This window comes from Dermacentor albipictus, chromosome 3 (assembly GCF_038994185.2).
Source record: "Dermacentor albipictus isolate Rhodes 1998 colony chromosome 3, USDA_Dalb.pri_finalv2, whole genome shotgun sequence".
Lineage (NCBI taxonomy): Eukaryota > Metazoa > Arthropoda > Arachnida > Ixodida > Ixodidae > Dermacentor > Dermacentor albipictus.
In genome coordinates, this window is record NC_091823.1 from 51,538,479 (window position 1) to 51,564,021 (window position 25,543).

Genomic DNA, 25,543 nt, shown 5'->3' on the forward strand with positions numbered 1-25,543 from the left:
CCGCGGCAATGAAAGCTTGCCGGACACAACCGCAATCGCAGCACAAGCGCAGACTACATGCACGGTTCACGTCCATAAAAAATGTGCGCTCCGAAACAAGTCGCAGCATGCCAGGACTTTTCTAACCTCGAATCTATCCAAGGAGCGGCAGGGTTCCCGGAACTAATCGAATTGTTAGCACCGTCATCGCCCTCTCGGTTGTCCATGTCTCATTTTCAACACAGGTGCAGCCGCTCGTAGCTTTGTAACACGCTGCACGGAACTTCTACGTGACCCTCTTTTGCGTGACGTAGCTCAAGGGGAGAGGGTACAGCCATAAGGCCTTAATAGAGGGTGTTGGTTTTAGACGGCGCGGCGCTACGGCTTTCTTCTCACGCTTTCGTCATACCCTCCGCCTCCGCTTTCTTCCTCACTATATATCGCCGTCTTTCATCCCCCGCTGTGCCTGTTCGCTCGGTTACGCTGAGGAAGCTGACGATCAACACAGGAATGGGCGCCTAAGAGCTGCAGTCTAAAAATTGAAACACACTGTTGGTTCATTTGGTAGCATTTTCACCAATTCTAATGGGAAAAGGCCCCCGAATCAAACGCATACCTACTTGATCTGTCCAGAGCAGAAAACTAGCGTAGAAATACATTACAGCACTTAAAACTATGCAGAAATGAAACGTGAACTCGAGTTTTTAGTACGGAAAACTTTTTGGTAAAAAGAGAAAGAAAGGAGGGGCGGGTGTAATATGTGTTGCACAATGGTGGTCGGTTTTCTAAAGTCAGTTTCTGCGTAGTATATTCGTGTTATGCGGTAAAGCATAGAAACGCCGCGAAGGCTGTTTTGGTATTGTGTTCTATTGCACCGCGCGGGCAATGTTCGGCCCAGTTGCTTGAAAATCTTCCTAGAGCATGCCAAAAATAGGTGTTTTCTATGGGAGATGGCATGTCTTCAACGCATTCACCGTCCCACAAGTACTGCCGAGACAGACGCTGCCATTAAAGGGGCGCGTGGCTGTTGGGGTCACCATGGGGGCCAGCCGCGCCGTACTGACTGGTCAAGTTCGAACTATCCGGTGAAGGCCAATGTAGGGATCGAAGTAACGAAAGCTTGAAATGCATCGGCACTGGCTGGGACCTTTGGTCAGGATCGAATTAATCGAAAAATAGAATTAACTGGAGTCGAACTAACAGATCTCTACTTTATTCACATCACCTAATTAATCAAAACTTTATTCATTCTACATAAAATGTGGCTGAATTAATATAACTAATGCCATGTACTCTACTTACCAATCAAACAAGACAAAATACATTGTGTTTTCATTGATGGTGGTTGCTTTCTCTCCTAAATGACTGCATCACTTTATGGCCTCCTACTATTGTTCCAGCACAACACTATTCTAGCTTCCTTTATCAGGGAGCAATGCTCAGTGAACATGATGCATCCTCAATTTGAGATGTTACCCTATCAAACAGAAGTGTGCTGAAGGTACCCACAAATTAATGTACGTGAGAATTTGGTTATATGCAGTGTTAAGGTTTGCTCAGGGTTGATTTAAGATTTACTGGTATAGTACTCAGTGCCTGCATGAAAAAGTATTTCCTGCAGGCCCCTCTCCCCCCCAGCCTGAAAACATGGCCAGTAATAATCAGCTATTGCTTCAAGTTTTGTTTCAGATCACTGAATGCTTTCAGCTGCAGCTGGCATGGTTGTAGTACATAAAGACCAACTAAACATGCTTACAGAGTACGCCCTTTATTTTTTACGTGCTTACTGCAGGTACCAATTTATGTAGCTTCTCTTTTTCATTTTAGCGGAGCTTAGTGTGTTTACATGTGTGGATCTGTAGTTATATTTCCCCTTGCAGCCGCAGTCAAGGTCGCATTAGCAGTGACTGACAAGAAATTAAATGCCTTATATGCAGTTCTCAATCCTGTTATGTTCATAATTATGATCACACAAACTGTTACTACCGTTCTCTTACTGTCCACTCTTGCGAGTTTTCTGGTAGGCTGAGGTCTCATTATGTGGTATTTCAAACTTTAATGATGAGTGTAAATTCGTTTTCACTTACTGTTTGGCCCTCTTCGGGAAAAGAATTTGATGCTCAGTTCAATATTTTAAGCCAGTTTTGTCCATATTATTGTATTAGCAAATTTAATTATAGAACGACTATTTTCACCATGCCTAGTCAAAGTACATTGCAGGGCTATTTTCACCTTTTACTTTGGTTACATGCAGTCGCACTTATTGCCTAAATTATGCTTATCGACAAGTAGTTAAATCTATAACCCATGTATGCGGTGTGAATGTTCTCTAATGAAATTTAGCAGTTTATAAAGCACCTTTCTTGCAGGGGTGTGTGTTGCGACACAATGAAGTATTTCCATTTATGCATACATCCAGTTGCACACCTTGCCAAAGCTAAAGGGCACAGTTCTGCAGGCATGGCTATCATCTCCAAAGCCGATCTTGGATTAAGGTTACTGCCTTAGGTAACCTACAAGACCCTCATTTTCTTACATAGTGTGCTATCAACATGGTACTCTTCATGACCCACTCACATGCAAGTGTTAGGCCTGTCAATTCAGCTTCTATGGCAATTACAAACACTGACACCGTGTCACATTATAAAGTATATGGAAGTTCAGTTCAGCGTCTCATCTTAGCAAGCTAACTCAGTAAGTAAATGTCTCGGCTCATGTTCATGGGAGACAACACGCCTGTACTCCATTTCATAAGTAGTAGCATAGTAGCAGGCAATGTGCTATGGAAGCAATGTAGTCGCATAAATCCGTCACTCCAAGAGCTTCATGCCATACAAATTCAGACTTGTAATGCTATATGGAATAACCCGTTCATATGTTGCAACTACAATTAAACATCGTTTTAAGAAACTCCAATATAATGACATTACAAATATAACGAAGTATTTGATTTTCTACCTTCTTGTCCAAGAACACTGCATTTTGAACCTCAAATAATGAACTGCATTTATACACAATTTCAATATAACGAAATTCCATATGGCATGGCATCGTGCGCTGTCTTTGTGCACATTTAGTGCTGCAGGTTGCGTTATTTCGAGTTTTGGAGATGCACTAAAGTGACGGGTAAGGAATTCGCTTCCTGCTGCTGGCACTTTTCCTGACAGTCGATAGGCAACTGTACTTATTCGCATAAAAAGTTCAATTTCAATACAGCTAAATTTTGCTATAATGTAGCAAATTGCCGATTTTACTGACTTCGTTATATCGAGGTGTACGTGCGTAAGCCACATCGAGGTGATGTTACCTAAAATCACAGTAATGTCCATATATTCCTGCGTCCTTAAGTAGGTGATGTTATATTTCAGTTGCAAATGCACACAGCTCACTGTGGCAGCTGCTTAAACTCTGTAGTCATACAAATGTGGCACTCCACCCATTTTGCATTGCAGATCTGCAACCAGCTCAAAGGCTGTGCGAAAGGCTGATCTAGCTTCTCAGACTGCCCACTGAACATGAAACAAACTATAAGTAATGTTTTGAGTACTTGGAAGGTGCAGGTGTATGCACACAAATCGAGGCATGGAATGTGCTCAAAGGTACGGCAATGTTTTTTGCATTGAAGAGCATTTGCAGAGTGAAAGGCTGTTGCTATTGCATTAGGTTTATCAATATAAAGAGTTCAATAATTTGCTCGTAATAATTTGTTCAATAAGGTGTCAAACTAAACTTGTATTCTAAATTTCATTGAGCCCTTTATGTTTAACCAATACAATTTAATTTATGAAATATTTCTGACCACTTTCTAAAGTCTTCTAGTGATATCTTATGGTACACTGTTTTCAGTTCACTTCCCATAAGATTCCAATGCATCTGCTTTACATTTTTTAATGTTCACCATCAATTAACCAAGCTGAAAAATCTTACAGCAATTTATAAGCATTGGAAGTTATCAGAGTAGTTTTGTTATCAAGTGTTATCAAGACATACTTTGTAAGTGCCCTTCAATGCCTTCCTGGGCTTTACTCTTGCTGAAGTACACCAACCGCTTTCAAAGTGACAGTGTGTTACTTGTTTCGATACAAACAAATGTTGAGCTTACAAAGACACCCATGCCGAGTTTTTGAAAAAAAATGCAGTGTAAGCTGCTGATTCCTTCCAAAATAATTATCGCTAAGTTGTGTCAAGACGGCAAGCACTGCAAGCATATCAAGGTTGCATCCGTTGTTTCATCGCTGACGACGAGCCCTGTAGATGGCCACTATCACGCCCATGCTGACAAGCAAAACCACTGCTGTCTGAGCTGGGTAGCGCTTAGCCACAGCCACGGGGTTGAAGCAACAGCCGCAACCACCTCCTGCCCCAGAGGCATCGGAAAGGTAGGCAACACCAGGGAGGACTTTGCCTGAAAATCAGCAAGAATTACAAATTGCTTGGACAGTTAATGGTTTCAGGTGCCACTAGAGAAGGCTGTACTATGCCACGTGCATTTAAAATACTATCCGAATATGGCTGATGCACTGTAAGCATCTCGGGGCCACAGATTTTCCGCTGAACTGTCGGAACTTTGAATCATGTGAAGTTGAATTAAATGCAGATTGAAATAGAGCTATAAGTTATTACACTTGCAACAGACTCAGTTGAATTCTCACAGATGTACAGGCAGAACAGCTATACAGATGAACATGTGACCCAGACACTTTCATGGCAAATGGGTCGGTGGCATCATTTTGTAGTACCTGTTAAAAGGAAGCTTTAGCTCGGGTGCTCCTATCCAAATACACAAATAGAAGAATTTGTATTTCTCGGCAATCACTGCACCAAATTTGACAAGGTTTGTCATATTTAAAATTAAAACTTAAAATCTAGTGACTGTTGGTTTCGAATTCTTGATTTATATTTGTCAATTTTGTATTAAATGTTGGCAAAAATTGCAAATTTTCAGAAAACGAAACGATGAATTTCACGACTTTAACTCAGCAGTGAAAAATTCTATCACAATTATGTGAATTGCATTTAATAGTACATCTAAAGTGGACAAAATTGATATGTTACAAATGAATCTCTAAAGATATTGTATTATGGAAATACAGCTTTTGCAGAACCCTTGTACACAACTTAACAAATTCACGTAAGATATAAATTGACATATCGAATTTGTCCCCTTTGAATGATCTAATGGATGGCGTTTACAGAACTGCGATATATGTTCTTGATGTAGAGCTATTAATTTGTTAACTTCGTGCTTCTATTTATATAAACTTTCGAATTTTTCTAAATTCTTTTAACAAATTTCAGGCCCTAAATTGAAACTCCACTTCCAAAAGTCACTATAATTTAACTTTTTCAAATGCAACAAATTTTGTTAAGATCGGTCCAGGGGCTATCTCAGAAAGGCGTTTCTGCATTTTAGACGTATTTGAATAGGCAGTGTTGGAGTTGGGCCGGAGCTAAAGCTTCCTCCTAAGACCTACACAGAACAGCCTGAATGTAGCATGCAAGTATAATTAGACTATTCATCTCTCATCAGTCAGTTTACTGCTACTTTCTATTGCACCTCGTAGAAGTGAAAAGTTTGAATTGAAGAAAATTCTTGTTTGGCTTGCTCATACACAGTTCAGGAGTGCCTACAGGCAATATTGGTTGTGGACTTAAAAAAATTTATTTTCTCTGCAAAAAAAAAATTACTCTAATTAAAATGCACCCACTACAGAGCCACCTACACTCATGTGCTCTCTCTCTCTCTCTAGATCACAAGCTGAAAGGTTGGTGCAAATGAGCTATCTCACATATTTTTATTTGGAGGGCCTTAATGCTTAATTTCAATCTGGACATTGTCAAAAAGTGACTTTTTGGCAACTTCAGAAGTAATTTTCTGGAAAACTACTTAATTTGATTGTCTAACATCATTTTTAGCCTAAACTAAAGCAACAGGAAGAAATAGCAATAAATATTGTGGTTGAAACATTAAAAATGTCTGAAAAATTTGTGAAAACATAAAATTGTTGAACTTTATTATTTATAAATTTTTATTTATTTTATATTTATAAATTTGTTTACCTATCACATCGCATGAAAAAATCACAGTAGCGGAATATCATAAAATGCGACTTCTAATCGTACCTAGTTTCACACTTGATTTAAAAAACTTCACCTCCAACCAACTTTTGCTTCTTTGTGGGAACTTCAAAGAGCACTTACATTATGAAAATTTTTTTTTCGAGAGAAATACTTTGGCAAAAGCTAATTCACACCATCACCACCTTGCCCAATATTTTCCAGTAGAATCAGAGATAGTCACTTTTAGGCTCTGGGATGTTTCGCATGGAATGACCCAGGTGGGTCCATATTCGGACGATGCACATTTCATCTAAAATGGCATGCCTTTTGAAGCAACAATTTTGTTTTACACCTTTAATCACGAGTGTTTGCATAAAGAGAGCTACTACATGGTCTTCACTGACTAATGTATCTTACCAGAACTTATTTTATAAGCTCCCATGGAAACAGAATGCACATTTGGAACTCACTATTGTTAGACATCCCACTACACTTCATAACAGTTGGAAATTTATGGGGGCATATTCAGGTGCAACATCCTCATTCCTAAATTTTTTCGCAAGCTTGAACGAATCTTTTTGTAACACTTGGAGAATTTTCACTTATTCAACTCAAAAGCCCAATGTATCGATACATTGAGCCCAATACCCCAAAATGCTGATAGAAACGGCCCAAAATTACAATAGTGGTTTTGATATGATGGAGCCAAGTTTCTCTTCCGGATAGTTCAGCAAGCCAATAATTAGTTGCCATATCGATTTTCCTGTAAAATAACTTTTTTTACTCTTTTACTCTACAGGGCCAGAAATTAAAGTGATCAAGTTCTACTTTTCTGTAGTGTGGAATAGTATTTGGGCTTTGTGGGGTGAACTTCACCGCTGCATGTGTTGCCATTGCGAAGGTGTGTTGCTTAAAACTTATCTGTTTAAGCACTTTAGTAGCATGCACCGAGGGTTAAATTTTGTGAAAAGCAAAAGAACTGCAGGAATCGAATAAAAAATGGTGCACACTTGCTTAGGAAGCTGTGCACAAGCATAGGCAAATAATTCAGAATGTTCAAGTAATGTACAAGCCAAGCTAGACAAGCACATATTTCCGTCTGGCCTTCTTTAGCACAAGAGCAAACGTAAGTGAGCACATGCTGGCACTGCAATGCTACGTTTCTGCTATTTCTGCCCAACCTCTTGTGCAGCGAAGCAAGCAAATGAATCCACCAAAACGGCAGAACACAATACAAAAATCACAAAGGCAAGCAACCAGCATTGTGTCATGCTGTTTTTGACGTGAACAAACCAGCTCAAAAGCAGCCTCTGTTGCAAACCAATGAGTACAGGGCATGGAGCCCTCAATGCCACTATCATTCCTTATTACAGTCAAACCTTGATATAACGAACACGGACATGACAAATTATTAGCTATAATAAAGTAAATATAAGATGTTTTTCGCCGATTGCAGCAAGTAGCAAACACATAAGTATAACAAATTTGGATATAACGAAGGTAGTTGGATGCAGCTTTGTTATGATGCTTGACTGTATTGTCTTCCCAGCATGTTCTAAATGCAGTTAGTGCACAGTAACTTCAGTGATACTATAACATCTTTCTCTGTTTCAATTGATCACATAGCAAGCTTATGAAATGTGAAAAGTAAGTGAATGAAGTGGCGCTGCTCCTTCAACTTCCTGTACTCAATGGTTTTGCCAAGTGGTAGCAACTAGCTTAAAATAATAATAAAAGCAGTGCACTTGAGAGCTTTTATTTGACATACAGAAATGGAACACGAACACAATTGATTTTCCGCACGTTCACAAAGCCAGTAAACGCCACACCTAAGCAACCTCGGAGGACCTCTGCACTCTTGTGCTCTGTGCAGAGCTTGCTTTGGTCACTCTGCTACACCACACACAATGGCAATAGGCTTGCAGCTGAGAAAAGCGGGAACTGTAGTTTTTAGGCATCTGACAGGGCTGCAACGCCAGGCAGAACTTTCCCTGCAAAATGGGAAATGAAATTTCGTGAGGAAAAAAAAAGAAGACTTTCTGTTGAAATGGAACTCTTAAGTTGTGTGAAGCATAGCTAATAATGCCTTTTCCATTCAAGCAGCCAGGTTTGAGAAATGTTTATGAACCAATAGGCACAATGAAATCGCTGGCACATACAGCCTATCAGTACCTTTTGCCCCAGGTGGTAAGTAGTCTTTCACACTCTAATTTCTGTGTACGCTGTGATTAACCTCAGCCATCACTATTGAAGTTTATTGAAAAACCTGTTGTCTGATTTTATAAGAAAATTTTTGGAGTTTTCGTAGTCACCATAATAATCATCAACCTGTTTCATGTCCACTGCAGGATGAAGGCCTCTCCCTGCGATCTTCAATTACCCCTGTCCTGCGCCAACCGATTCCAACTAGCACTTGCGAATTTCTTAATTTCATCACCCCACCTAGTCTTCTGCCGTCCCCGACTGTGCTTCCCTTCTCTTGAAACCTATTCTGTAACCCTAATGGTCCACCGGTTATCTAACCTACGCAATACATGACCTGCCCAGCTCCATTTCCTTCTCTTAATGTCAATTAGAATATTGGCTATCGCTGTTTCCTTTCTGATCCACACTGCTCTCTTCCTGTCTTTTAATGTTACGCCTAACATTCTTCATTCCATCGCTTTTTGCGTGGTCCTTAACCTGTTTTTGAGCTTCTTTGTCAATCTCCAAGTTTCTGCCCCATATGTTAGCACCGGTAGAATGCATTGATTGTACATCTTTCTTTTCAATGATAATGGTAAACTTCCAGTCAGGATCTGACAATGTTTGTAGAATGCGCTCCAACCCATTTTTATTCTGTAAATTTCCTTCTCATGATCAGAGTCACCCGTGAGTAATTGACCTAGGTAAACATACTCCTTCACAGAATGGTATCAAAATGAAAACATGTAATGGCCCCAGTATGTGTACACTAAGACTAACTGTGGCAAATGCTATTAGTGTCAACCCTATGGCCTGGAGACAAATGTTCTTTTTTTTTTCTATGAACATAGAACTATAAACTATATCCTAAGCCAAAGTGCCAGGCATAATGAAGAGCACGGGTGTTTTCAGCAAATACAAGTAAATGAAAAGAGTAGATTCTTTATTGCAATCTAACTTTTCCCCCACTGTCACTTTTGTTGCGTCATTAGACAAGATTTTGGCAAGTCCATAAAGTGCTGCTGAATGCTACTCTTGGTCAGCTACAGAAAGTGGAGGCAGATGCAGGTTCTAGACTTACCCTCCAGGAGCTCAAGGCTGGCTCCACCACCTGTGCTGACATGACTGACTTTGTCCTCAGTGTGCCACTTGGCACAGCAGGTTGCAGTGTCACCACCACCTGTGTTTTGCAGCAAGCGTCAGAGGTGAGTTGGAGACTTAAAGGCACAAGAAAGAGAAACACTGAACAGGTCTAGACTGACAATGTAAAAATTTAAAGTATGCTTTTATTGATTCTGCAGTTGCAGGTTAATTACTTTTTTTTTTAAATGGAAGTCAAAGTTTTTTTTTTTAATTTTGCACCTGACCGCTGTGTCGGCACATCAGTGTGATGTCATCTTCTTTTTTTTTTTTGGTAGTTCGGCAGTTGTGACTCTAAAATTTCTTTAAAGTTTTCAAGTTCAGTTATTGGTTTCTTTAGAATGCCTGGGCCATTTAGTCCACATTTACCAATTCAAAAAAAAAAAAAAAAGAAACTAGGCCTGAGCAAGCATCAAAATTTTTGATGAAACAGCGACTTGGTGCAGTGACTTCCAAAGTGGCATTGCCTCCCATTTTTACTTTTGGCGTGATTGCCAGCTTACCGAGCCTCTTCTCATGGTAAAGGTGGGCTTTTGGTATTGCAAGAATTGTAATTTACTAAACAGCTCAAATAAGTGTTTCTAGTTTCAGTTTAGTGCTGCAAAAAATAAAGTTGCCGACTATGCACACATTTCCCTATCCTGTAGTGGAAACTACAAGAATATGGCAAATCAGTTCTGCGGAACCCCGCAATGCAGTGGAAGGTTCATGAAAGGAAAAACTGCCATCCACCCGAATGTAGCACAATGTTACTAATGAAACCCATGCAGATTTCTTAGGAAGAAAGCTTCACAGTTGAGGAATCCTGGTTTGGGATTCGCAACCGGGACCAACATCTTTCCGAGGTGGTTGTTCTACCATCTGAGCTAACCAGGAGGCTAGCAGATCGCAACCAAAGGGTGAATCAACCAACAAATCGAAGCACAATGACACTGAATATGGCCAATCATAGTTCCAATCAAATTGCCTCCACCTGCAGAATCCCACAAGGTGGAGGAAGGTTCATGAAAGGAAAAATTTTCATCCACCCAAATGTTAATGTTAAGCATTTCATAAACTACAGGAAGTGCTGCAACACATTTGGCACCCCCTGCAAAAATGAAGTACAGTTTATTCCTGTTGTTTATTTACTATTATTTAATTGTTGTGCCTCACAGCTGTTCAAGGTACTTTCTCCCCTCCTTGTCACATGAAAAAGGATTTGGCTTCCAATGTTCCTGAAGGGATTGAATCACTCAAATATTTAGTTAAGATCTTTCCACTATATGGAGGAGCTTGCATGGATGCCTTCAGTTAGCTGCTGCACAGTGGTTAGCAAGGAAACTGCCACTGCACCAAAATTATATAAAGCATGCAAGAACCATTAAGTAAAATATAGACAAATATAAGGATAACTAGGCACAAGTGTCTGTTGTCCCCTTGTCGATTTTCCCAAGTCATGCCTTCTCAATTAGCTTAACTTTCCTCAATAAATTCGCTGTTTCAGCTTGCCTCAACGGTTCAGGTGAAAAAGAGAAAAATTTTTTGCCCACATTACGTGCATCCAATCTAACAATTGCTCCATTTGCCTTTTCAAAGCTCACTGTAATTTCAAAGCTCCAACTTCCCAATTATACCCCTACAAGTGCATTTTGTATCTGAATGTCTAAAAGTAGTTGCAATGCACTTTACTTGTAGCAATATTTTGTTATAACATTAGCCAGCCATAATAATGAAATTTGTTGACTGCATGTGTAAATCACAGTGAATACAATATGTAGTTATAACAATCAGAGTTGGGATTTCACACGCTATTTCTACCTACTAAAACTGTAGTTTTAGCACAGCTCCCACACCTTTAGTGTCATCATAAATAGACAGTGGCTGACAGAGTGACAAGAATTTTCCGCACTCCATGCCTAAAGCGTGGAGGCTATTACAGCTACAAGGAGCAACAGACTATTTCACACACTGTGCTTAGAAACACAGTTATTTCAAGTTCTCCTGATTACTATCAAAAACAATCAAACAAGAATACCTTCTACACGGCAGTTTTGCTGACAAGCACCCAGTTGTCTGTATTTCAATGCTTTCAATTTGGTGAATATTAATTTCATGGCACAGATTTAATTAGCAGCCTAAAATGTATACAACATGTTTTAAACATTTTTACTTTCACTGGTGCGAGTGATTATGAAGTGTTATCTTGGCATATACAATACTGGACTGCATACTGTGCACATTATTTACACATAGTCTTTTGTATACAGTAGTCTTTTGTATACAGTAGAATCTCGTTAATTCAAACTCCAAGGGGACCAGACATTTATTTGAATAAAACAGACTTCAAACTAAGGAGAGCCCTTTAGATATAGCGCCAGATCAATATTGTGGCACAAAGTGCAAAACCAAAACCATCACTGGGCTTGCATTGAAAGTCTTATTCTTCCTCTATCAGTGTGCAATGACTTGTACTGGAAGCAGCCTAGGTTCCGTATAAAGTCCAAGTGCAAAGTCTGCATCTCATGCACCGTTTGCTGTAGCTGTGAGGAAAAACGTGCAAGGGTGAGCCGAGAAGGATGGCGACTTGAAGCGCGCTTTTCTCTAGCCTGCACAACGTTGGAGGTTATGCGATCGAGTGCAGTAATGTGAAAATGTGTGCGCTAAAGCGCATGTGCTAAAAAGTACTGGTTTTAAATTGTTTTCATGTCGTCATATACGTGTATCTTCATAGTTGATTTTGCTCTGCATGTGGTTGTTTGGGTGTATAAGTACAACCGATCCCAGAAGTAAATTTTCGTTGATAGTTAGCACTTGTCCTCATCTTCGTTTCTTCTTGTGTCCTAACTTTTTGCGCTATCCAGGTACCTTTCTATGATGACCAACCAACAAGCCTCTATTGCCGCCCTCGTCTCCTTACTGCCTCCTTTAAGCTGGAGGAGGGTGTGCTAAACCCAAAAAGTGGTCCATGAGAGTGAGAAATTTTGTTGAGTAGCCATTGCGTGGTTTTTAGAGTTCAAATTCGCAGGAGTTTGTCTCTATTCAAATGTATAGGACTTTGTCGGCACCACCAGAACAGCTTGAATCATCCGTCAATTTGAAATAAGATGTTTAGAATTATCATTATTTCACTGTATTTGTTTTTCTGTTGATGTGAATGGAACATCATTCTTCAGGAAATGTTCGTGCAGAAGTAAAAACTTAAATTGGTTAAAATGTCCTGTAAAGTTGGTGACTAAGGCAGTGAAAATGCACCAAGGTGACAAAAGCATTAAAATTTTTCGTAGATTGACTACAAAGTACACAACATTCAGATCTCAGTCATAGTTCTTATATACATGACTACCTAACCCTGTAGAATGACTAGCAGCTTACCAATAATTGTAATGGCTCCCTTCTTGGTAACCTCAACAACAGCATCCATGACACCTTTGGTCCCAGAGGCGAAATGATCCCACTCAAACACACCCATGGGGCTGAAAGAATAAAAAAAACAAAGGTTTAGAATACCTCCCCATTCAACACTGTATATGAACTGTCACAACACTGCAAAATTGCTGGTAATATTCCTGACACACACAATGTAATATAACTTTACTTCGTTTGTAATGGTCTTTGTAATTGCAGAAGTAATACTGAACACATCAACATGACAGACAAATATCAGTTTTTTTTATTTTCGCTATGTAACAGGTCAACCAAGAAAATGGGAAGGATATGATGAATCACACTTGGTCCATGCATTCTTGTCTGAATTTAAGTGCTTTGCTACTGCCTGTACTATTGCCTTGTCATATATGCAAGGTGACCTAGCTACAACAGACAGTGAATTCACAGCTACCTCAATTTCCAACTGAATCTAAAAAGGCAGTGCATCAAGAATAGACCACTTTTATGATTGTAAAGCTAGCTTTCTTGTAAAACAGTTTTCCAAGATAATGGCAGTGTGGTCATTTGACACAGCTCACGAAACGAAACCACGTGCATCCATCCAGGATAGGGTAGTTCAACCTTTCCCCTCTTCAAGAAATTCCTTAACCAGTCTTCAACCACATAACAGAAAGTTCTGCAAGGCAGACATTTAAATGCACCCAGAGAGGGTGCACTGGCATTGAGAATATATGGATTGAAAGGAAAAGTTTTAACATGAAATACACAGCCGCATTGGAGAAAAAGTAAGTTTGTGAATGGGTAACTCACCCCAGATTAGCAAGAGCAAGAAAATATGAGAGAGGCAAAAGATCAGAACACCATGACAAGGTGCAGTTAACTCCTACTTCTGACGTAAAATTTTGTTGCATTAATGACGTGCAACGACTCCACTCATGCCCAGTGCACAATTGCCCCTGTTCCTTTAACTTATAGTGATTGCCCTGAACAACCGCACAATTCAGCCTGTTTAGAGAGCAGAGGCCTATATGGGCTTTTGTCAGCTATGCACGACATTTCGCTCAGCGCTATCAGCTGTGATCAGATGTTCGGAGAAATGAGAAATTGCCTGTTTTCATTTCACAACAATGTCTAAGTACTGCAATCTTAGGGATGTAGTCAAAATCCTTTTGTTCTCTATTTCTCTCTCTCTCTCTCACACACACACACGCACGCGCACACACACACACACACACACACACACAGATCAAGCAGAAAACGTCCAGCAAGTTATGAAATATAATGACACGCAAGTATTTCATTCACCATTTCGTATAGTGCTTTTGAACAGCATTAGGGATGTTTGGTCCCAGAGATTGCACCAACAAACAAATATAAAGTACAGACTTACCCATTCCACACAACTGTCTTAGCTCTCCTCACCGCTTCTTGGAATTTGGCTGTGCTCTCAGGACCCACATCCAGGCCCTGTTAAAAGGAAATTTTCATTTGGGCACATGCACCACACACTGGACAAAAGTTGTTCTGAATAAAAATAAGGCAGTATAAAGACTAGACATTTACAAATGTGATAAGCTACAAGAACCATAAACACCACCCTTGTTGTTATACTTTTGTTTATATCTCAACTCTATTATTTCGAACACACTGTTATTGTTTTTTTTTTTTCTTGTACACATCATGCAACAGCAATGTTTTCACAACTTAAGGATGTGTTTTGGTGGAGGTGCTTTCAAATCCACAAATGTGCTTTCTAACTGAAGTTCCAATATGCATCTCAACTTCTCTCATAAAACACTGATTGTATCCTAGCTACACCACCTGGCATCCTGGTTGTATCCTAGCTACACCACAACATCAAACTTGGCATGTTCTCAGTCCTCAAAAAGAAACAAATAATGGCAGGAAGAGCATCAACTGTGTACGAGTTTCAGAAAAGAAGAAAGCCAAAAGAAAACAACATTGAAACAAACACTAACCATGCAGCCATGTGGCACTCCAGTCTTCACAGTGCCCTTTCCAACGGTTGCATGCTCATCAAACTTATCACCTGTGACAAAGTCAACAGGAAGATGAATCTGAACATTGTTCTTTTTTGCTTTCTCTAACAGCTTGTTGACAATGCCTGCCCCATCGTTATCGAAGAGAGAGCTTCCAATCTGTAGAGAACAATGAAGTTGTATAACACAGTAATGGCACAAAAGCAGGCAGGAAATGTTAGCTGAACACAGTACCTCCATGTTTTCTGTAACCTTCAAGAAAGTGAATGCCATTCCTCCGCCAATGATCATTTCATTAACCTTGTCCAACAGATTTTCAATGAGCTGAATCTTGTCCTTCACCTTGGCTCTAGAAAGAGACATAATAGCCACAACATGCAATATTTTAAGCTGGCAGATGTGCGAGCTGACTTTCTACAAAGATACAGCAGAACTAAACATGGAATGAACAGCTCAATAAGAAAAAAAAAAAGGATAACAAGGAAGCAAGTACTCATTTCATGGACGGCGATAGGACTTTCCCATTGGGAGAGGAGGGGGCGGGGCAGAACATAATTTTTTATTTCGGATGAAAGAAAGCACCTCATCAATGAGCTAGAGGGGGTGTGGGGGACGATGGGTGGGTGGGCAATTTTGGGGAAATATATGTTTAAAGCTTTTCACAAGAGACATGACCAAGAGACTAGCTCAATAAGCGCTCATTATAAACAGAAAAAAATATTGCATCAGAAATTTCAGGTCCAGGCAAGGCCAAACTTACCCTCCCAAGATGGCCAAGAAAGGGCGTGCAGGGTTATCTAATGCTTTACTGAAATAGTCCAGCTCCTTCTTCATCAGAATACCAGCAGCCCTCTTGTCATGTTTGATACCAACCATGGAGCTGCGTAAAATGACACTGAATGTTATATGTGAAAGCCCTAAAACACATCTAGTAATACTAAATCTTAGAATGCAAAACAACTTCAAAAAATTAAATTATGGGGTTTTACGTGCCAAAACCACTTTCTGATTATGAGGCATGCCGTAGTGGGGGACTCCAGAAATTTGTACCACCTGGGGTCCTTTAACGTGCACCTAAATCTAAGTACCACAAGTGTTTTTGCATTTCGCCTCCAACGAAATGCGGCTGCCATGGCTGGGATTCGATCCCGCGACCTCGTGCTTAGCAGCCAACACCATAGCCACTAAGCAACCACGACAAGTTGCAAAACAACTTCTGAGGTTGCGTAAAATGAAATTGCATGCATATGTGCAGTGTTGATTGATATAGCTAGCACACAAAACAACTTTATTATTGTTTTTCATTATAATCAACAAACCTCTATAACAAGCTTTAAATATAAACAAGACATCTTAAAAATTTACACATGCAACATGCCGTGCAACATGCTAATTTAAGAAAATACCTGTGAGCTCGATGAGCAGTTCCAAATGCATCGTTGACAAAAACATCACCAAGTTTAGTCAGGGATGCTTGAAAAGCAGCTGTTGCCTCAGGAGATGCCTTGATCTACAAAGACAAATTGTAATCACCTACAGGGAACTTGCGATAAATGGCAGCTAGAGTGAGTGAAAACTGTGCCGTGCGAATCAAGGCGAGACAAGTTTTAATTAAACGAAGCTGGAATCAACTCGGTGAGAAACAAGTGGAAACATAACTAGTACATCATCACTAAAATTTGAAATAGAAGAAATAAAGCTTCGCAATAATCCACTTCGTGGATGCAAGCTGTGTTACTGTGAAAGTACACATTATATTGTAATGAGTCATGCAACCTTCTTTTTTTTTTAAAGTTGCTTTATTTGCACTGTTTATCCACACAGCCAATCGGCGATCAACATTGAGTGTTCTGCATAAAGAATTACATTATACAATTGCAACTGTAGAAACAACTGTAGCTTTTACAATGCAGTGATAATATACAGATCATAAACTGTCTACCAATTGGCTATAACCATGTAATGTGTAGGTTTAAGTAGCCAAACAGGTGCTCAACTTCACTCTGACAGGTACCTTTTGTCCACTTGCGTCGACTCCCTTTCCTTCCTCCTCTACGTGAAACCTCAGGTTCTCCAGCAAAAAGACAGAACCATGCGGTGGATTGGCACATTCCTTTTCAGTCTCGGGTCCCACACAGTCGGGCAGGAACTTGATATCTCTGCGTTACACATGAACGAAACAAACGTCACACCGGGCGCACAAACCGTGTTCGCACGCATCGCTCCCGTTAATGACATTTAACTACACTAGACAGATCAATTGCAAGCAGCGCAAATGGGAAGATCACAGCGGTCGACTACTGTCATTGTTGTGATCGGGTTACCTGCAATTAAAGTTGCAAACACGCAATATATGCATTACAATCTTCAGTCGTGCCACACTCACCTTTTCAGCAAATGCTTCAGTTCCTCGGCAACAGGGGCGAGAGTGAACTTCATGTCAACATGGCCATCCGGACGGCCCAAGTGGCTCATCAACACCACAGATTTTGCGCCTTTATCTAGAACGAACTTGATGGTGTCCAGAGCTGCCACAATTCTGCAAAGTGAAATTACCGATCCAGCTACCGTTGCAGCAGTGTGATTGCGAAAACGCATACCTCTGGTTATTTGTAATTTTTCCATCCTTTAGTGGGACGTTGAAGTCAACTCTGAAAAGATAATCGCTTTGGGTCAGATCGAAAATTTCATACATGCAAGGCGACCGATGGGAGCTCAAGGTTGCGGAAGGTCACTTAAACTACAGAGCCTTCGCAACGGCAGAAATCGAGCAGGAGCTGTCGGTAAACGACCCGTACGCGCACATCTCCAAGCACTGATACTTGAAATAATAGTTTATAATTCATTCATCTTATGCAAGATATTTGCAACCGATGCCAATTCTGGATCTTAAAATTGTTAAAAAACATGAGATCGCACTACTATTCACACAAAAAAATGGTGTCTTAAAGCATAGATACGCGGAAACGCGAACCCTTTGACATTTGCCGGTGGCGCGGCTCGGACGTTGGCGAATGCAGCAGCCTAATTTAAATGTTTAATATGTTAATTCGCCTAGAAACAAGGACAGTAAATTCACCTTATGATGACTCTCTTGTCCTTGACGTCCAATTCCTTCACTCCGAGTTTCTTAAAGCTCATATTTAGCGAGGGGCACGAGCCACGGGTGACCTTTGTTCGAAGAAAGGTTGCAGTGGGTGTGAAGGGGCAGTCGAACACTGCCTCTGCTATGCTTTGGTTTCGCTTTTCGCAGGATGATCCTCGCCGGCTGGACCGGCTGATGAGACTCACGTAGCGTGCTAAGCTTCGAGTTCGCGTGAACTGCGTTTTCAAGCTATAAATATGTAATAGGAGCAAAATGCTAGGCTCTATTGATTAAAACGGAAGCAAATGCATATTGTCCGTCCGTCAGTAAACCAGAAACATTAGGTTATCCCATATTTTCTTTACTTCGAGCTTCTCCCTCTTGACGATAGGGGACTTTAAGGCGTGGACTATGGCGTGGACATCAACAGCAGAACATGGCTGCCGCTCTTTGACGTCAGTGCGATTTGTACGCCTCGGCCAGCCTCATAGCGGGCATCACAGAGCAGTGGGTTCCGTTTAGGATGGGTTAAGATGCCTCCCGGATTATTCAAAATGCAAGGAACGGTGTGTTCCGTCTGTGTTCGTGTTTTCAAATGGTTTCCAGTGTTGTTCATCACGACCATAGTAGCCTGGTCCTACTACGCGTATGTCATCCAACTGTGTTTGTGTAAGCCATTTTCCACCTTCTCATATCTGAGGGCTTGGTAACGCCAGTGTTATAGCTGCTGCTTTATTTCTTGCGATTGGATCAATCAGAAGAACACAGCTTATGAGTTGATTATGCGCAACTGTGCGGTGGACAGCTTGGCACGCTTTTCTTTTACTGATAAGGCGTCTGTTTGCTTTCGGCGTCGTAGTGTGTTCGTAGCGATCGACTCTAGAATCGAATGATTTCAGCATTTCCGCTCTATTTGCAATTGCTTGCGTTTCCTAACTTGCATACCAAGGAAGTCTGTGTTGAATCACTTTACGCACATTATAGCATCCGATATGGGCGTTCTGTCCCTTCCTTAAAACCCGAAAAAAAAAATAATAATAATATTGTGGTGCGTAGTTATATGCCCTGCTTGTTATTTTTTATTGCAGTTACCATTGAGAACATAATCCAAAAAAGTAAGTACTTCATCTTTTGTATCACCATACTGCTTTTCACATTTAAATTTACCACAGAAATGTACCTTGCATTTTTACAGCTGTGAAAAATTGTTTACGTGATTCTTCCCATTTGCAGTATTTTACCTGATTGGCTTTCATGCCTGTTTCGCAATGTTCGCTTGGTCGTACTGGCAGACCATATTCACAGAGCCAGGTACCATTCCAAAGCAAGTAAGAATGTGTTTATTTGTGGAAACAGCCTCAGAAGCTACATTAAGCAAAAAGTTGCTTTAATGCTGTAGCAAGTTAACATTGAGAGTGTTGTATGTTTTCATCCAGTTCTACCTGTTACCAGCGGATGCTGAGCGCCTGGAAAAGGAACTCGGTGAAGATAATCAAAGGCAAATGCTGGAAAGGCTTGCCAAGAACCTTCCTGTCTCATGTAGGACCATGAATGGGAGTGAGTTATTCAGCCATGTATACAATGTTAAAGACCTCCATGCCATGATCCAGTACAATAGCAAACATTGCTCTCATCAACTTTTTCTGAGACTTGTGGGCATTGACAGGGAGTTCTAGAAATAGTGGGTCGAAAGTTTAGGGACGCATCCGCCAAGCATACAAAAGAAAGCAATGAATGCAAAATGCATACAAAAAAGATTTTTTTGGGTACACGAAGTCGCTTGTGTACACTATTTCTAGAACTCCCTAATAAGGTAACCAAAACTTGTTGAGGCATGGCTTACCAGTGGCCTTGGTAGCACCCAAATAGCAAGAGCTGGAATAACAATAATTTTATTCTAAATTGAATTCTGCCTTTGGTCACAGCTAGAGTAGTGCTTCACTTATTATGTACATTATGATTGAGATCAATTATTCAACATTGAAGGTGTTAACAGTCAAGTATAATTGAGTTTAAAAGCTCACTTGCAGAGGTTGGGTTATTGATCCCATATCCACCCTGTACACCTTTTCTACAGATTTTTTAAAACTGTTCTTGTTACATGAATTATTTGGAAAGAGCTCAATAAATAGGAAAGGGAAACTGCTTTTCTCACTATTCAGAGACCTTTACATCTTGCTGTAATATTGCATTGGTCTGAGATTTCATCTAAATGAATTTATTTAGGTACAGTTATTTATTTATTATGTAACAACATTGGGATGACCATGTTTCCTTGTGGACTCACTCTATAGCCTGAGTAATACAAGAGACACACAGTGCGCTTTTGATTGCTGTTGAGCTAGATTGGAATCGAATTTATCAGTTATGATTAGCTCCTTTGCCCAAGCTATGGAAGGCAGTGATTCGGGGTTGAGAAATTCAATCCAGATCGTTCTTGATCACATTTAAAAGTGAGCGTGCAACACCGGTAGAACTTGTTGTAGCAGCCTGCTTAAGAGCTTTGATAGTTTATCATTACTTGTTATGCAGGGGGGAAAAAAAGTGTTAATAACAGTAAACAAACAGCGGGAAATATGTTGAGCTTTTATTGAACACATCTTGTTAACATGAGAAGGTAATGGTACTGTAATGGTTTAAAGGGACACTAAACAGGATTGTTAAGTTCACCTGTATTTGTTAATTGTGCTTCTGCAATATAAAATGGCCACTATTGTCATGAGAGGATGTTTGGTAAGCATGAAGGTAAAAACAAACAGGTAGCAACAATGTTCCAAGATTCCTACAGCAGCTTGCTGTGACATAATATATATTAACAACGTCTAATGAGGTCTAGTTAATAGTTCCTTAGTAAAGTAGGACTGCATTGCACCCTCATGAATGCAAGATTCAATCTAACATATTTTGAGCATATTTCTCATAAAGTAGCCCAAATAATATGACATGCTTTGAAAACCATGACATCACACTGGTGTACTGGAATGGATGTCCTGGCACAACATCTACAAAATGGAAGATTACTCTATATAATTAACATTTGGCCACTGAATGAATAAAAGTAGCCTTTGTAGTGTCACTTCAAGCTGGTAGTGGCTGTACAGAGCATTATTCCCTATATAGAGTGCTCAAACATTAGAGCAAGAAAACTTATGCTTATGCATACCTTATGCTTGTATGCATAAGGTTAGCCACTTGAGCCATGTAGTATTTAGCATCATACCTTGAACCCATCATCTGCTTTCAGGTTACCCATTTTCCCCTCTAGGTCACAAATTAGTGCTCTGGAGAGGAGAGTGGTTAGTGCTCAGTACTGAATAAGTAGCACTGGCTTTATAAAGTGCTGAGTGGAAGTTTACTGTATAGCTTAGGAGCAGTGGAAAGTATTTATCTTAGAATATTTCCCAATGTACTGTTTTTTATCACTACAGGTGATATTCATTTGATTTTACTTTTGTGTTTTTCCCCCAAGGTGTAAGAAGTGATTTACTGTGATTTAATTAAATGGGTTCTAATGCACCTTTGTTCAACTCTATTACAAAGTGCAATCAAAATAAGCACACATTTGCAGTTCCTGCCTTTGCCTGTTAGGAACCAAATTATTGAAGGCATTCCAAACTGACAACTTTCTGTGGTGTGGCACCTACATCTGTTCTGTTTAGTGTAAGGCCCATTTTGTAAAACTCCCCTGAAGAAAGGTTGTTTACAAGTATGCATCCACAAGTTATCAAAGTAAATGCAAAAAGTTCATAACATACTCTGCTATACTGAGCAAGCAACATGTCTGGGGACTTGTGCAGCAAAGCTGCAGATAAGTGATAAAGCCAACGGGTATCGAATGTTGTCCTAGGTGCTTTTCTGCATATGCTTGCCCACTAGATGCACATGCCAAACAATTTAACCCACCCTCTAGCATGGCAGCCAGTTTTAATTTGTGCCATCATTCAGGGAAACTGCTTTCAAATTACTAACAGCATGATAAAGAAGTCACAGTTTCTCCTCAAAAGCGAAGCACCAATTGCGATAGCAAGTTAGTAGACAGCTGTACGAAGTAAGGATAGTAGTTTTATTAGCCCTATAAACTTTTAAACATTCATTTACTAGTTAAATTAACCAGTGTGGTGTCACACACAAGCAAACATGAATACATCTCACTTGATGATCGCACACATTTCCTGTCAAATCGCTGGAGTAAGAAAGTGCGGCAGCAACAGCGAGTATATTGCTATCAGCACTTGGCGCACTCTATTGCCACTGCAGATTGCTTTCAAGATGGGGCCTGTGTGGCTGTACCATCCACAGCCACCACGGGAGTAGAATGCCCCCTCCCACCCCTCCCCCAGTGCCTTGTGCACAAGGAAAGACGGCATGCTTCCTTCCCGCTTTCTTCCCTTGTGCGCGCAAGATTGAGCCACCATTGTCTGCTCACCCTCGCATGCTTTCAATTGCGCATACAGCATACAGCGCATGGCGACAATGTTGTCTCCCTTGGACTTTATATGGAACATCACGGTGACGGCATAAATGTGCCTGGAGTGTTCATTTTTTATTGCTAGCGCAATAAAAAAAAACAATTGTGTACCATGCAGGGCTGGATAAGCACACTGTCATAGTTTTCTTTTTTCTTTTTGTATTTGCATTCACGAGTAGCTTTGCTGGCACATATGACCTGTTTCAGAGAACAATGTGTCCTCCTTCTCAGGAACTGTTATCAAGTGTCTTCTTTTTTTCTCTCTTTAATTGTAGTGGTGAGATATTGTGAGAAGTGCCACCTCATCAAGCCTGACAGAGCACACCACTGTTCAGTTTGTGGGAGGTGAGTTTCTGGCTAGAGCAGGAACTTGCATTTCTTGCTAAAACAGCAGCTATGCTGTTTGCACGGGCTCTAATGTTGGTCTCCTTAAGTGGGACCAACATTACCCTGATCAACACCCTGATCTCATACTTGGCTATGTTGTACTATAGTATCAAGTGAAGAAGCAATATTGTTTAGTGGCCTGCACAAGATTTTTCATATGCTTTTTCATATGCTTTCATATGCAATCTGAGGGCTTCGAAAGAAATCGAATTTTCTCATTGCCTGAGCGCATATCCTGGAATACACATATGAAGTGTCACAGGGAAACACAGATTGTAGATTGTACCTTTGAGATGTGGAGTGAATGTGTTGGCCACCTAAAAAAGGAAGTGTCCTTTTATGGCTGTTGCACTTCATACTTATCCATTAATACAATTCTATGAACCAAGTCTTTAGCTCTGTATATCATTGTCAAAGTGCTCTGGGTCTCGTTTAATTAATGTATTTAGTTTAAATCTGAAAAGCCCTTCACCTAATAAAAGTTTGACTTTGTTTCCTCTGCAAACAACTGAGGACCTGCCATGCTAAAATTGGTTTTGTAAGTTGCATTTTGCATCCCATGGTCTAGAAACTGTTCATAAGTTAACCACAACTGCTTATCCTAAAACATTTGCCAACCAGGTACGTAGAGAAGGTACTGGACAAAAAGCTGCAATATCATTCTGATTAGATTCTGATATGAGACATGTTATTTGTTGTCGTCAGTGAGAAATATGCGTAGTGGTTTGATCTATAGTAACAAACACAAACTGTTCGTTTAAAGTGCTGGTTAAGGATGAAGAGGAGGGGAGATATTTTCTTCACCAACATACATAAAATCTTGCCTTGAATTGTGCGGCATAGCAGCGTCTGTATAGCATTTACTCAGAAACCTGGCTAAGTAGCACTTGGTAAGCTTATTGTGTCCCTCTTTGTCAAATTTAGGTTTTGCACATTCTTATGCTTATTATAGGTCTATTGATGAGCCTACATCGTTCTTGTATTAACAAAATTTTCATGTGTCCAAGTCATTTAAGACTGGTGCCACTTCCTTGTCAGGTGCATACTGAAAATGGACCATCATTGCCCTTGGGTGAACAACTGTGTGTCTTTCACAAATTACAAGTACTTCATCCTCTTCTTGGCCTACTCCTTAATCTACTGCCTTTACGTGGCTGCTACAACACTGCAGTTCTTCATCAAGTTCTGGACGGTAGGTTATCTTGCCACTCTTGAATTGCTGGTAAACATCTATATTTATGATTTATTTTTTGTACATTATGTATGTTATCTTTGACTGCTGTTGTTTACTTACTAGTCAGGTAAGAAGTCATTATCAACTTGCTTGACATTGTTGATTAGCTGTCACTTAAACTTCAGCTACTTCTATGTTCTTGCCTTTTGTCTATCTTTCCTTATTATTATTTTTTTTTGCTTAATCAGAAATGGCTGAACTGCCCACAACATTTTTAGTATAATGCTACTAGTATGAACTCGGTAAATTTAAATGAAAAGCCTGATAAAAAATAGTGAAAAAAAAAAGGGGGGGAGTGGTGTTCCATTTTAGACTGCTAGAACTGGTACCAGGACAGTTGTATTTGAACATCCTGTCCTTTGTCCTTTAATGCCCTTTGTCATTTACCCCTGTATTCAGAAATGCAACTTAAGTTGAAGCCCATGCTTGACTCGATCTAAGTGACGCCTATCATGAACGTGCCGAAGGAAACACAGTGAACGTCTTTGGGCATGCTAACGCCAGGAGTCATCTAAATCAAGTCAAGCATGGGTTTTGAGTTAAGTTGCATTTCTGAATACGGGGGTTAGTGTCCTGCATAACTAAGGGGTCAAAGCCAGAGAGGGCCTCGGAATAATACAGAGAAAGCTGTTTGCACTGCAACACATTTCACAACAGTTTGTTTGATAAAATGAGAAGGTTTCTTCTGCAGATCTGCTTTATGTGGAAAAGCGATTTGGTGCAGTGTTTTATCTTGTAAAATCTTCAAAATCAGAAATATGGTAACCTTTATTCATTTTAATAATGTTGACCTCTGATTCAGGCATTATTCAGCAGGGAGTTACTTCTTCAAAAAATCGAAGCAACAGCAAATAAACAATACATGTGCATGATACAAGATGCGTGATTATAGGGATTGTCTTCCTTTGTAGTGTCTTTCACAAGATACAGTTGGAGAGGTAGTTCACATGCTCTCCCAAAAATATGCTTTGAAAGTAGTTTGCTGTTTTGGGGCAAAAAGTATCGGGTGGCCCTTCTTATCTATCTGGCGGGGAAGAGTAATACATTGTCCTGCAGGAGCTTGCACAAGGTCTTGTATTTTGCTAAGGGGCTGTAAGCCAAGAGTGTAATGGCTGCCGGGTGCTTCCTGTTGGCCTAGTTGGTGAAACGTAGCTATTAGACGAGAGTGTGCAAATTACTTAATCTGTGTATGTGTCTTAGTTTGCTTAATACCATTTGAGATGTACTTGTTTCACTTGGCTGTGGAGCCATATTTTCTGCAGTGCGCTAGTGAGTCAGACTGTGCTATTAAAAAAAAAAAGTATTTTTTTTTTTTTAGTAGGGCTCACTTAGGGCTTCTTTCATGTGTGTTTGTCTTGCATTGTTGCAAAGATTGAAATATGCGAACAAGTAATACAGTGTGATACCTTTTGAGATGTGCTTAGAGATCATACTTGAACCTAAATTCAGTTGTCTTGCTTTTGATGTTATCAATTTTGTGTGCTTCTGCCTGCTTTATTTTTTCTTGCTGAAGTATCTACTATTATCGGGGAAAAAATCCAAGATACCATTCATGTAGATTGCTCAGAAAATATCCCCATCAGCCCTCAAGCCCATAATTTGTTATTGTATCTCATTCTCAGTCAGAATACCAGTGG

At 40.1% G+C, this 25,543-nt stretch overlaps 2 protein-coding genes across 8 annotated transcripts in view; one reads left to right on the forward strand and one right to left on the reverse strand.

Annotated features, from left to right (window-relative positions):
• Positions 1-1,165: 1,165 nt before the first annotated feature.
• On the reverse strand, positions 1,166-18,023 carry Pgk (phosphoglycerate kinase). Of its 2 annotated transcripts, none has more exons than XM_065446817.1 (12): positions 17,812-18,023; positions 17,333-17,383; positions 17,119-17,271; positions 16,747-16,891; positions 16,139-16,242; positions 15,493-15,612; positions 14,967-15,081; positions 14,712-14,891; positions 14,123-14,199; positions 12,718-12,818; positions 9,305-9,403; positions 1,166-4,384 (listed from the first exon to the last, which is right to left on the reverse strand). In XM_065446817.1, the coding sequence occupies exons 1-12, from the start codon at positions 17,871-17,873 to the stop codon at positions 4,209-4,211; spliced, it is 1,383 nt and encodes a 460-aa protein (XP_065302889.1). In that variant the 5' UTR covers positions 17,874-18,023; the 3' UTR covers positions 1,166-4,208. The 2 variants fall into 2 exon arrangements, with proteins under 2 accessions (XP_065302889.1, XP_065302890.1); XM_065446818.1 differs by lacking the exon at positions 1,166-4,384 and adding an exon at positions 7,780-8,030.
• Positions 18,024-18,205: 182 nt separating this feature from the next.
• LOC135914082 (palmitoyltransferase ZDHHC15B-like) overlaps positions 18,206-25,543 on the forward strand; it is a 28,488-nt gene continuing 21,150 nt past the window's right edge. For all 6 annotated transcript variants that reach the window (XM_065446820.1, XM_065446819.1, XM_065446822.1 and 3 more), the window contains exons 1-6: positions 18,206-18,486; positions 18,906-18,932; positions 19,051-19,145; positions 19,254-19,374; positions 22,561-22,630; positions 23,711-23,864. In XM_065446820.1, coding sequence (XP_065302892.1) covers positions 18,351-18,486; positions 18,906-18,932; positions 19,051-19,145; positions 19,254-19,374; positions 22,561-22,630; positions 23,711-23,864 — 603 coding nt within the window. In that variant the 5' untranslated portion in view covers positions 18,206-18,350. The remainder of the gene's footprint in view (positions 18,487-18,905; positions 18,933-19,050; positions 19,146-19,253; positions 19,375-22,560; positions 22,631-23,710; positions 23,865-25,543) is intronic.

Coding starts and splice junctions, on each gene's coding strand:
- Pgk (XM_065446817.1), bottom strand. CDS start 17,873: ATGAGCTTTAAGAAACTCGGAGTGAAGGAATTGGACGTCAAGGACAAG. Junction 17,384..17,811: donor GACAAGAGAGTCATCATAAG/GTGAATTTACTG, acceptor TTATCTTTTCAG/AGTTGACTTCAACGTCCCAC. Junction 16,243..16,746: donor TCGACGCAAGTGGACAAAAG/GTACCTGTCAGA, acceptor TTGTCTTTGTAG/ATCAAGGCATCTCCTGAGGC.